This window comes from Hyperolius riggenbachi, chromosome 2 (assembly GCF_040937935.1).
Source record: "Hyperolius riggenbachi isolate aHypRig1 chromosome 2, aHypRig1.pri, whole genome shotgun sequence".
NCBI classification, from domain to species: Eukaryota; Metazoa; Chordata; class Amphibia; order Anura; family Hyperoliidae; genus Hyperolius; species Hyperolius riggenbachi.
In genome coordinates this window covers 564,041,071-564,054,915 of record NC_090647.1, presented here as the reverse complement: position 1 = coordinate 564,054,915, position 13,845 = coordinate 564,041,071, and the positions used below count along the sequence as shown (strand labels likewise).

General features: G+C 49.2%; 1 protein-coding gene across 6 annotated transcripts in view; it reads left to right on the top strand.

Annotated features, from left to right (window-relative positions):
• Window positions 1-13,845, top strand: part of STXBP5L (syntaxin binding protein 5L) — a 376,217-nt gene that overhangs the window by 241,853 nt on the left and 120,519 nt on the right. For all 6 annotated transcript variants that reach the window (XM_068270954.1, XM_068270953.1, XM_068270957.1 and 3 more), the window contains exons 12-14: window positions 4,398-4,545; window positions 11,090-11,157; window positions 12,697-12,737. In XM_068270954.1, the coding sequence (XP_068127055.1) occupies window positions 4,398-4,545; window positions 11,090-11,157; window positions 12,697-12,737 (257 nt within the window). The remainder of the gene's footprint in view (window positions 1-4,397; window positions 4,546-11,089; window positions 11,158-12,696; window positions 12,738-13,845) is intronic.

The following is a 13,845-nucleotide window of genomic DNA, read 5'->3' as shown; positions in this document are numbered from 1 at the left end:
ACAACACCAGCCTGCTCCCTCACATATCCCTGCTGATCCAGAGGAAGGCACAACACCAGCCTGCTCCCTCACATATCTCTGCTGATCCAGAGGAAGGCACAACACCAGCCTGCACCCTCACATATCCTTGCTGATCCAGAGGAAGGCACAACACCACCCTGCTCCCTCACATATCCCTGCTGATCCAGAGGAAGGCACAACACCAGCCTGCCCCCTCACATATCCCTGCTGATCCAGAGGAAGGCACAACACCAGCCTGCTCCCTCACATATCCCTGCTGATCCAGAGGAAGGTACAACACCAGCCTGCTCCCTCACATATCCCTGCTGATCCTGAGGAAGGCACAACACCAACCTGCACCCTCACCTATCCCTGCTGATCCAGAGGAAGGCACAACACCAGCCTGCTCACTCACATATCCCTGCTGATCCAGAGGAAGAAACAACACCAGCCTGCTCCCTCACATATCCCTGCTGATCCAGAGGAAGGCACAACACCAGCCTGCTCCCTCACATATCCCTGCTGATCCAGAGGAAGGTACAACACCAGCCTGCCCCCTCACATATCCCTGCTGATCCAGAGGAAGGCACAACACCAGCCTGCTCCCTCACATCTCCCTGCTGATCTAGAGGAAGATACAACACCAGCCTGCTCCCTCACATCTCCCTGCTGATCCAGAGGAAGGCACAACACCAGCCTGCATCCTCACATATCCCTGCTGATCCAGAGGAAGGCACAACACCAGCCTGCACCCTCACATATCCCTGCTGAGCCAGAGGAAGGCACAACACCAGCCTGCACCCTCACATATCCCTGCTGAGCCAGAGGAAGGCACAACACCAGCCTGCACCCTCACACATCCCTGTTGATCCAGAGGAAGGCACAACAACAGCCTGCTCCCTCACATATCCCTGCTGTTCCAGAGGAAGGCACAACACCAGCCTGCTCCCTCACATATCCCTGCTGATCCAGAGGAAGGTACAACACCAGCCTGCTCCTTCACATATCCCTGCTGAATTGATCCAGAGGAAGGCACAGCACCAGCCTGCTCCCTCACATATCCCTGCTGATCCAGAGGAAGGTACAACACCAGCCTGCTCCCTCACATATCCCTGCTGATCCAGAGGAAGGCACAACACCAGCCTGCACCCTCACATATCCCTGCTGATCCAGAGGAAGGCACAACACCAGCCTGCACCCTCACATATTCCTGCTGATCCAGAGGAAGGTACACCAGCCTGCCCCCTCACATATCCCTGCTGACCCAGAGGAAGGCACAACACCAGCCTGCTCCCTCACATATCCCTGCTGATCCCTAAGAAGGCACAACACCAGCCTGCACCCTCACATATCCCTGCTGATCCAGAGGAAGGCACAACACCAGCCTGCTCCCTCACATATCCCTGCTGATCCAGAGGAAGGCACAACACCAGCCTGCACCCTCACATATCCCTGCTGATCCAGAGGAAGGCACAACACCAGCCTGCACCCTCACATATCCCTGCTGATCCAGAGGAAGGCACAACACCAGCCTGCCCCCTCACATATCCCTGCTGACCCAGAGGAAGGCACAACACCAGCCTGCCCCCTCACACATCCCTGCTGATCCAGAGGAAGGCACAACACCAGCCTGCTCACTCACATATCCCTGCTGATCCAGAGGAAGGCACAACACCAGCCTGCTCCCTCACATATCCCTGCTGATCCAGAGGAAGGCACAACACCAGCCTGCCCCCTCACATATCCCTGCTGATCCAGAGGAAGGCACAACACCAGCCTGCTCCCTCACATCTCCCTGCTGATCCAGAGGAAGATACAACACCAGCCTGCTCCCTCACATATCCCTGCTGATCCAGAGGAAGGTACAACACCAGCCTGCCCCCTCACATATCCCTGCTGATCCAGAGGAAGGCACAACACCAGCCTGCTCCCTCACATATCCCTGCTGAGACAGAGGAAGGCACAACACCAGCCTGCACCCTCACATATCTCTGCTGAGCCAGAGGAAGGCACAACACCAGCCTGCACCCTCACACATCCCTGTTGATCCAGAGGAAGGCACAACAACAGCCTGCTCCCTCACATATCCCTGCTGTTCCAGAGGAAGGCACAACACCAGCCTGCTCCCTCACATATCCCTGCTGATCCAGAGGAAGGTACAACACCAGCCTGCTCCTTCACATATCCCTGCTGATCCAGAGGAAGGCACAACACCAGCCTGCTCCCTCACATATCCCTGCTGATCCAGAGGAAGGTACAACACCAGCCTGCTCCCTCACATATCCCTGCTGATCCAGAGGAAGGTACAACACCAGCCTGCTCCCTCACATATCCCTGCTGATCCAGAGGAAGGCACAACACCAGCCTGCACCCTCACATATCCCTGCTGATCCAGAGGAAGGCACAACACCAGCCTGCACCCTCACATATTCCTGCTGATCCAGAGGAAGGTACACCACCCTGCCCCCTCACATATCCCTGCTGACCCAGAGGAAGGCACAACACCAGCCTGCTCCCTCACATATCCCTGCTGATCCCTAAGAAGGCACAACACCAGCCTGCACCCTCACATATCCCTGCTGATCCAGAGGAAGGCACAACACCAGCCTGCTCCCTCACATATCCCTGCTGATCCAGAGGAAGGCACAACACCAGCCTGCACCCTCACATATCCCTGCTGATCCAGAGGAAGGCACAACACCAGCCTGCACCCTCACATATCCCTGCTGATCCAGAGGAAGGCACAACACCAGCCTGCCCCCTCACATATCCCTGCTGACCCAGAGGAAGGCACAACACCAGCCTGCCCCCTCACACATCCCTGCTGATCCAGAGGAAGGCACAACACCAGCCTGCTCACTCACATATCCCTGCTGATCCAGAGGAAGGCACAACACCAGCCTGCTCCCTCACATATCCCTGCTGATCCAGAGGAAGGCACAACACCAGCCTGCCCCCTCACATATCCCTGCTGATCCAGAGGAAGGCACAACACCAGCCTGCTCCCTCACATCTCCCTGCTGATCCAGAGGAAGATACAACACCAGCCTGCTCCCTCACATATCCCTGCTGATCCAGAGGAAGGTACAACACCAGCCTGCCCCCTCACATATCCCTGCTGATCCAGAGGAAGGCACAACACCAGCCTGCTCCCTCACATATCCCTGCTGAGCCAGAGGAAGGCACAACACCAGCCTGCACCCTCACATATCCCTGCTGAGCCAGAGGAAGGCACAACACCAGCCTGCACCCTCACACATCCCTGTTGATCCAGAGGAAGGCACAACAACAGCCTGCTCCCTCACATATCCCTGCTGTTCCAGAGGAAGGCACAACACCAGCCTGCTCCCTCACATATCCCTGCTGATCCAGAGGAAGGTACAACACCAGCCTGCTCCTTCACATATCCCTGCTGATCCAGAGGAAGGCACAACACCAGCCTGCTCCTTCACATATCCCTGCTGATCCAGAGGAAGGTACAACACCAGCCTGCTCCCTCACATATCCCTGCTGATCCAGAGGAAGGCACAACACCAGCCTGCTCCCTCACATATCCCTGCTGATCCAGATGAAGGTACAAGACCAGCCTGCACCCTCACATATCCCTGCTGATCCAGAGGAAGGCACAACCCCAGCCTGCACCCTCACATATCACTGCTGAGCCAGAGGAAGGCACAACACCAGCCTGCACCCTCACATACCCCTGTTGATCCAGAGGAAGGCACAACACCAGCCTGCTCCCTCACATCTCCCTGCTGATCCAGAGGAAGGCACAACGCCAGCCTGCATCTTCACATATCCCTGCTGATCCAGAGGAAGGCACAACACCAGCCTGCTCCCTCACATATCCCTGCTGATCCAGAGGAAGGCACAACACCAGCCTGCTCCTTCACATATCTCTGCTGATCCAGAGGAAGGCACAACACCAGCCTGCACCCTCACATATCCTTGCTGATCCAGAGGAAGGCACAACACCACCCTGCTCCCTCACCTATCCCTGCTGATCCAGAGGAAGCCACAACACCAGCCTGCACCCTCACATATCCCTGCTGATCCAGAGGAAGGCACAACACCAGCCTGCTCCCTCACATATCTCTGCTGATCCAGAGGAAGGCACAACACCAGCCTGCCCCCTCACATATCCCTGCTGATCCAGAGGAAGGCACAACACCAGCCTGCTCCCTCACATATCCCTGCTGATCCAGAGGAAGGTGAAAAAACCCTTACAAGGCATATAACATGTATTTTACATTTAAAGATTTTCGCGACAGAGGTCCTTTGAGTAAACCTTCCTATAACTAACAAATTGTTGAAAAGACTCAGGTATTATCAATTAATCCTCTCTGTATACTAACTACTACTAACCGTGTGACTAACCAACTAACCCTTTGTGCCAGTTTTCCGATCTTTGAGAACCCGTACTCCATGGACATCCACGAGTCCCCGGTGACCTGCACTGAGTATTACGCTGACTGTCCTCCTGACCTGATCCCAGTTCTCTATTCTGTGGGAGCCAAGCACAAAAAACAAGGCTACTGCAACAAGGTAACATTTCCCAGAGACTCTATCCTCCTTGTGTTGTCCTATCACCTGCCTGAGCAGGGCTGTCTGCTTCCTTTAAATAGTAATACGTCACTTTCAATGCTTTTTACCCAAAACACCTCTTTTTATCTTAACCAGTTGACTGATCAAGTTCCCTTACTGTGTTCTGAAGATTGTAATACTTATCCATGTACTGTGCACTGTTACCGCTGCAGCACTTCACAGAGTACATAGTCATGTCACAGACTGTCCTCAGAGGAGCTCACAATCTAATTCCTACCATGGTCATAGTGTAATGTCCTACCATATTATTATTATGTATTTATATAGCACTGACATCTTCTGCAGCACTTTACAGAGTACATAGTCATGTCATTGGCTGTTCTCAGAGGAGCTCACAATCTAATCCCTACCATAATCATAGTGTAATGTCCTACCATATTATTATTATGTATTTATATAGCACTGACATCTCCTGCAGCACATTACAGAGTACATAGTCATGTCACTGACTGTCCTCAGAGGAGCTCACAATCTAATCCTACCATAGTCATAGTCTAATGTCCTACCATATTATTATTATGTATTTATATAGTACTGACCTCTTCTGCAGTACTTTGCAGAGTACATAGTCATGTTACTGACTGTCCTCAGAGGAGCTCACACTCTAATCCTACCATAGTCATAGTGTAATGTCCTACCATATTATTATTATGTATTTATATAGCACTGACATCTTCTGCAGAACATTACAGAGTACATAGTCATGTCACAGACTGTCCTCAGAGGAGCTCACAATCTAATTCCTACCATGGTCATAGTGTAATGTCCTACCATATTATTATTATGTATTTATATAGCACTGACATCTTCTGCAGCACTTTACAGAGTACATAGCCATGTCACTGACTGTCCTCAGAGGAGCTCACAGTCTAATCCTACCATAGTCATAGTATAATGTCCTACCATATTATTATTATGTATTTATACAGCACTGACATCTTCTGCAGCACTTTACAGAGTACATAGTCATGTCACTGACTGTCCTCAGAGGAGCTCACACTCTAATCCTACCATAGTCATAGCCTAATGTCCTACCATATTATTATTATGTATTTATATAGTACTGACATCTTCTGCAGCACATTACAGAGTACATATTCATGTCACTGACTGTCCTCAGAGGATCTCACACTCTAATCCTACCATAGTCATAGTCTAATGTCCTACCATATTATTATTATGTATTTATATAGCACTGACATCTCCTGCAGCACATTACAGAGTACATAGTCATGTCACTGACTGTCCTCAGAGGAGCTCACACTCTAATCCTACCATAGTCATAGTCTAATGTCCTACCATATTATTATTATGTATTTATATAGCACTGACATCTCCTGCAGCACATTACAGAGTACATAGTCATGTCACTGACTGTCCTCAGAGGAGCTCACACTCTAATCCTACCATAGTCATAGTCTAATGTCCTACCATATTATTATTATGTATTTATATAGCACTGACATCTTCTGCAGCACATTACAGAGTACATAGTCATGTCACTGACTGTCCTCAGAGGAGCTCACACTCTAATCCTACCATAGCCATAGTCTAATGTCCTACCATATTATTATTATTATGTATTTATATAGCACTGACATCTTCTGCAGCACTTTACAGAGTACATAGTCATGTCACTGACTGTCCTCAGAGGAGCTCACAATCTAATCGTACTAAAGTCATAGTCTAATGCCCTACCATATTATTATTATTATGTATTTATATAGCACTGACATCTCCTGCAGCACATTACAGAGTACATAGTCATGTCACTGACTGTCCTCAGAGGAGCTCACAATCTAATCCTACCATAGTCATAGTCTAATGTCCTACCATATTATTATTATGTATTTATATAGCACTGACATCTTCTGCAGCACATTACAGAGTACATAGTCATGTCACTGACTGTCCTCAGAGGAGCTCACAATCTAATCGTACCATAGTCATAGTCTAATGCCCTACCAAATCATATGTATTCATGTAGCGTACACCAGATCTTTAAAGGAAACCTAAACCCAAAAAAATAAGAGTTTCACTTACCTGGGGCTTCTCCCAGCCCCCTGCAGCCACCCTGTGCCCTCGCAGTCACTCATGGCTCTTCCGGTCCCCCGCTGAGCCCCCTGCAGCCACCCTGTGCCCTCGCAGTCACTCATGGCTCTTCCGGTCCCCCGCTGAGCCCCCTGCAGCCACCCTGTGCCCTCGCAGTCACTCGTGGCTCTTCCAGTCCCCCGCTGCCAGCATTTTACGCACTGCACCCGTAACACGTAAAAATGTACGTGTTAATGTCTGCGATAGCTTCCTGCACCAGCGGGATGCGTAAAAAGGTACGCATGGCGGCCGGCCGACTCCCAGTCTGCAAAAACGAAACTAGCTGGCGGCGGGGGACTGGAAGAGCCATGAGTGACTGCGAGGGCACAGGGTGGCTGCATGGGGCTGGGAGATGCCCCAGGTAAGTGAAACTCATTTTTTTCAGTTTAGGTTTCCTTTAAGCACTAACCTTACCTCCCTGCACCAGAAGCCATTGCATTGTGTGAATTGGGACCACCTGAAATGATGTATGTCCTTATTCAGTATTAGCAATGGGCTTCCTGTTATATTGTAATGAGTTTTGCATGGAGAGAGAGCAGAGCATGATGGGACAGTTATATACAAAGCATCAGAACACTGCAGGGGCGTAACTGGACATCACTGGGCCCCCCTGCAAAACTTTGGATGGGGCCCCCCACCTCCCTCACTTTCTGCACAGTAAAACTGAGGACCAATGTGTTTTCCCCATGCATATAAAAACACTTATGTCAGGTAATCTATGCTACCCCCAGATCTACTTACCCAGGGCTTCCTCCAGCCCCTTGCAGCCCGACAAGTTCCTCGTCGCAGCTCTGCTCCCAGTACATACATACACACACAGCTGTATTATTTTACTACATGAGAGCACATGCTATATGGAGGGACAACAATGACATGCTGAACGTAAGGTATAATATTCACTGTAACTGTGGCAAAACATTCAGAATGTCACTGATTGATACTGTTACTACAGGATCTTGGACTCAGTATGAGACAACAAACTCTCAATGAGGCAGCAAAGGTCAGACATCAATCTTACCCACTCCACTGTGTCCGTAATCAGACACCATAAGCCTGTGTGTGATAATAATCTAGGAATCTCTCCTGAGGGATTGCTGAATAAGGGCCAGTCTACAACCTTTTTTCAACCTGTGACTCTTTTGTTTGTAACCTTGTACATGAAGTCATCAGAACTTTGCTGCAGTGTGAGACAGATGTTTTTTACGAACCCTAGGAAGCAGGGACAGTGTACAAATTCCAAAGTGTGTATGATTCCTTATCTGTGTGGTGGACACATGCAGTCAATATAACAATGGTACAAGAGCAGAATACATTTTCTCTCCATGCCCTTAGTTGTCAGTCTCTCAAACTTTTAGCCCCGTCGGGCCCCCTGTGGAGGAGGCATCTCTTGCAGGGTCTATTGTTACGCCCCTGGAACACTGTACAGACCTGTAACGTCCCTGGATGAAGCGCAGTGCCTGATTGGACAACACCAGTGCCAGTAGCCAGGGAACTGATATCCGAGAACCGCAGAGCCAATAGTGATGGTAAATATATATATCATTGTAACAGCATGGGAGGCCGGGAACACATAATAACCACTGCTGTTTATCATTAAGGAATAATATTGCTGGAGTAGATATGTGGACCTTGAGGTTGGCTCATCAGCCCTCCACAGCTCATCAGTGGCTTCCAGGCCTCATCCTGCTGCTGGTGAAATTCCAGCCGGCGTTAATTGCTATTTCCCCTCCGAGTCGCAGCGACTTGGAAGGAGAGGTAAGTCGGGGTCCGGCAGTCGCTGGAATACATATTACAGCTGCACAGGCTATAGCGGCGCCCAATTCAGGCGCTACATGGCAGATCGCTTCCTGTTCGATTCTAATCACAGAGGGATCTGTTGCCTAATCACACACTACACACCAATTTCCAATAGACTTATCGGGTATTGTCCTGCTGCCTCTGCCGCCTGCCTGGCTGCCCCCCAGGTGTCAGTGGTCCCCCCGGCGTCCGTGCTCGGTAAAGTCTCACCTCTCTGCCTCAGGACTCTTCCGGTGTTTGGCGTCACCGCTCGTGGTGTTGGTGGACACCGGAGGAGGTCAGGAGTCACATGGCAGACAAGTCAGACTTTTACACTACACACAGGGGATGGGGGGGCAACACTTTTACTCTTACGCATATAATTGGTATATCTGTTAACCACTCGCTGACTGCGCGGCGGCAGCCCCAAGACCGCCTATCACCGTAAGGTCCTTGGGGGCATGGTTTGCGGGAAATCACGCATGCCGATGCGCGCGCATCCCCGCTTAGTTGATGGAGCTCCGCCTTCAGTCTCCCAGCGGCGATCGCTGCTCGGAGACTGTTAGACGGGCAAAACCTCCGTCTTTTAACACAGTACAGCGCTGTGATCTATGGGGACACGCTGATTGGCTGGCTGTGGGAGAGGGGATTACAAAATAAATAAAACAATAAGTAAAAATATTACAAAATAATACGTAAATATTTGAAAAAAACAAAACAACAACATTGGGGAAGCGATCAGACCCCACCAACAGAAAGCTCTGTTGGTGAGAAGAAAGGGGGGGATCACTTGTGTGCCGAGTTGTACGGCCCTGCAGCGAAGCCTTAAAGCTGCAGTGGCCCTTCTTGTGAATAATGGCCTGGTGTTTAGGGTAGGGGGGGTGCGGGCCTGTGGTCCTTAAAGAGAACCCGAGGTGGGATTTACTTGTGCTAGTGGGGCACAGAGGCTGGTTGTGCACACTAACACCAGCCTCTGTGGCCCCATGGTGTGCCTCCAGGACCCCCCTGCGCGCCGCTATACCCCCCGCAGTGCTGGCGACACGCAGCGTGTCGCCACAATGTTTACCTTCTGTCTGTTAGCGCCGCTCCCCCGCCTCCTCCACAACGCCGCTACCTGCCCGTGTCCCTTCCCTCCCGCTGATTGGAGGGAAGTGACGCGGACGGGTAGCGCCGATACAGAGGAGGCGGGGGAGCGGAGCTGACTGACACCGCATAGGTAAACATTGTGCTGGCGACACGCTGCGTGTCGCCAGCACTGCGGGGGGTATAGCGGCGCGCAGGGGGTCTTGGAGGCACACCATGGGGCAACAGAGGCTGGTGTTAGTGTGCACAACCAGCCTCTGTGCCCCACTAGCATAAGTAAATCCCACCTCGGGTTCTCTTTAAGCGGTTAATAGGTGCCATTGTAGTGAGATAATCATTGATGTTATGCACATAAGTGAAGTTTGGTAGCACTTTTCCCTGCTTTGTGACGTGCGACATCTGTCACTTCAACACTATAAAAAGTTGCGGGTACTATTTCAGCCCTGATCAATGTTCTCTTTCACTTGAAAATCAGCAAATAACACGGCAGTAAGAGCTTTTTTGTGGCAGGCAGCGGGGTACAGGTGAGATTAGACATGGATGGAAGAATTTAGAGCAGGCAGCATTCTGACGACTCGCTGTGAGCTCAGGAGGTGAGATCCTCATCCTGTCATTACTGCCACACCTGACAGCTGCAATGCAGAATGTCTGCTCTAAATCCAACAAAACAAAAACAACCAAAATAACCCAACTTTGTATGAAAAGAACACAAGTTACCAGAATAATTCTTAATGGTTAACTGCAGACAGACTGTGAGCTCTGGTGGGACATTAGACTGTGACTATGGTAGGATTAGATTGTGAGCTCCTCTGAGGACAATCAGTGACATGACTATGTACTCTGTAATGTGCTGCAGAAGATGTCAGTGCTATATAAATACATAATAATAATATGGTAGGACATTAGACTGTGACTATGGTAGGATTAGAGTGTGTGCTCCTCTGAGGACAGTCAGTGACATGACTATGTGCTCTGTAATGTGCTGCAGAAGATGTCAGTGCTATATAAATACATAATAGTAATATGGTAGGATATTAGACTATGACTATGGTAGGATTAGATTGCGAGCTCCTCTGAGGACAGTCAGTGACATGACTATGTACTCTGTAATGTGTTGCAGGAGAGGTCAGTGCTATATAAATACATAATAATAATATGGTAGGACATTAGACTATGACTATGGTAGGATTAGAGTGTGAGCCCCTCTGAGGACAGTCAGTGACATGACTATGTACTCTGTAAAGTGCTGCAGAAGATGTCAGTGCTATATAAATACATACTAATAATATGGTAGGACATTAGATTATGGTCGGATTAGATTGTGATTGCTGTATAAATGTCCAATAAATGTAATAACATGAACTGGTACTTTGGAATAATATAAAGTGTTATAAGCCTTTCCACAATCAGTGATTATAGAGAATGTTTTGTCCAGACTCCTGTAGTGGATTGGGGAGGGGGCTGTTCTGGGACATCTCCTGGTATCACATAGTGATGTAACGTTGCTCTGATGACATTGTTCTGTACTCTGCAGGAATGGCCAATCACAGGAGGAATATGGAACCTGGGGACATCAGCCTATCCAGAGATCATCATCACAGGGTAAGGAAGAGCTGACATCACACAGGAGCGCTGTACTCGGTACACAGCTCACTGACTAATGCAATATGTCCAGCATGGATGTTCCTAACTCATGTACTTTCAGACACTACTGCAGCCAAAGACATCAGCAGCACAGCCAGACAACTGTAGGCAGAGGGACATGGAGGCTGCCATATTTATGTCCTTTTAAACAATACCAGTTACATGGCTGCCCTGGTGACCTATTTGGCTGCCGCAGTGTCTGAATCACACCAGAAACAAGCATGCAGCTAATCTTGTCAGATCTGACAATAATGTCAGAAACACCTGTTCTGCTGCATGCTTGTTCGGGGGCTATGGCTAAACGTATTAGAGGCAGATGATCAGCAGGACAGCCAGGCAACTGGTATTGCTTAAAGGGAAATAAATATGGCAGCCTCCACATACCTCTCACTACATTTGTCCTTTAAAAGGAAATGAAAGAGATGAGATGGAATGGTCCGAGAGCATTGTTCTCTCCATTCCCGCCGCCCACAGCATGACCTCACTCCCAACTGGCACGCTCAGTTGGCCCCCTGCATAGCAACAGGCTTTGTACAATGTTGGCCCTGCAACGTCCCCCCGATCCCTACTGGGTGACATGCCTTATACATTTGTATGAGGCTCAAGTCTCCCAGCATGCATGGCAGCAGGCACTGTCTTGTAGGCATAATCACATGATCAGGAACTCAGCAAGTTTTTTTTAGTTTTGTTTTTTTAGCAGTTTTTCTTTCTATAAAAAGTAAGGGAATTGATTTGATAAAGGCCGGTACAGATCTCTGTCCATTAGTTGGAATAGACAGAATGGTGAGCGCCGCAGCCGTCAAGTTAACGCCAGCAGAGTGCCCGTGTGAAGCGGGCCGCAGTTTGCGCAGTCCTGTTCCCCATTGGCAGGATTATGAACAATAAGCAACCTATAGCACAATGTGCAAAGCTCTGTACACACGCTTCACTGCAGTCATTGGACAATGAATGATGCCTGATGCTTAGCGACAAGTGAACAATGTCCCCGCACATTGGAAATCGACGACGGGACAATGGAGGTCCTCTGATCAGATTGTTACCGGAAGTACGAAAATGAGGACCAGGAGGTGAGAAACACTGGGGTAGTTTGAATGGATCGAGCGATCGATTGCCGTCGTTTGTTACAAATGACTGATATCAATTATCACCCCAATCGATCCAGCGGAACGGCTTGGTCTGCATGGCTGATAGTCGCTGTATTTTACCATTATTGGGACACATTTTGGTAAAACTATTCTCGGAAGACCCACCGTTTGTCATTCGTTTCTGACAACCACAGTCTAGTGTGTGTACAAAGCTTATTTTATAAGACATTAGCGTTATTGGTTGGAGAGCTGTTCCTTAGGGTGGGGCCGGCATCCCCTGCATTGCGGAGTGACCTGTGGCACCTTTATAATAAGTTGCTAGCTGTGTAGCATCCTATATATATTGCTGTTGTTACAGATATTCACTATGCCTCTTTCCTGCGGAGTCACATTGTTTACACTTTATTCTCAGGCACGCGGATGGATCAGTCAAATTCTGGGACGCCTCAGCCAGTAAGTTCAGTCTTCATGTTCTGTAACATTACATAGACGTGACTTGTCGGTTCTCGGGGTTTGTCTTCACGGTGCTCATTCTTGTCTTGGCAGGATGTTAGCTATGATATTATGGGGTTGATTCACTTTAACAAATAGCGTGCCTTATCAGAGTTGGTGTGCCTTATCAGAGTAGCCTAGCAAGCGCTATGAATCCCCACTCACCCTGCCCTGAGCCCCTTGCGGGTCCAATCACTTTAAAGGACATTATCCCCGCACTGATTGGCCCAATAGGCTGCCTGTCCCTTGACAGGAAACTTGACAGGCAGCCTATTGGGCCAATCAAAGTGCGGGAATAATTCCCTGTAACGTGATTGGACCTGCAGGGGCTCAGGGCAGGACAAGTAGAACTCTCATCATTGCCAATTAGCAGGAATAAGTTTGCAGCGCTCACTATGCTACTCTGATAAGGCACACTAACTCTGATAAGGCACGGTAACTCTGATAAGGCATGCTAGCTCTGGTAAGGCACGCTATTTGTCCTAGTGAATCAACCCCAATGTATTATATTGTTTACTGCGTATCTTCATTGTGTGCAATGGCTCGGACAGCGATGGAAAGAAAGCAGAATATATATGCCTGGATTATTGGACTGGTAAAGGACCGCCATCGGGAAACATTGTAAATTATTCTTTATAAAAGCATTCCGTTGAAAGGATCTATATAAAAATGACAGCCCGCCTCCCTTCTCGCTGGCACACTGTTCTGGTAGCTGATTGAGCAACTGCCATTCAGCAAATGCTTTTGAAAATAAAGAAAACCCTGAGAATCCCCCATGAGGAGATGGATCAGTCCAAAACCTGTAAGATCTGTCAATATTTTACGGCCTACTGTGACAGCAAAAAAAAACAATAATTTCTAGGTCTGGTGGAGGGCTGTCCATTCCTGAGGTGGGTAATGGTGGGGTTGTCCATTGCTGAGGTGGGTGCTGGTGGGGTTGTCCATTCCTGTGGTGGGTGCTGGTAGAGGGTTGTCCATAAGGTGGGTGCTGATAGAGGGTTGTCCATGAGGTGGGTGCTGGTAGAGGGTTGTCCATGAGGTGGGTGCTGGTGGAGGGTTGTCCATGAGG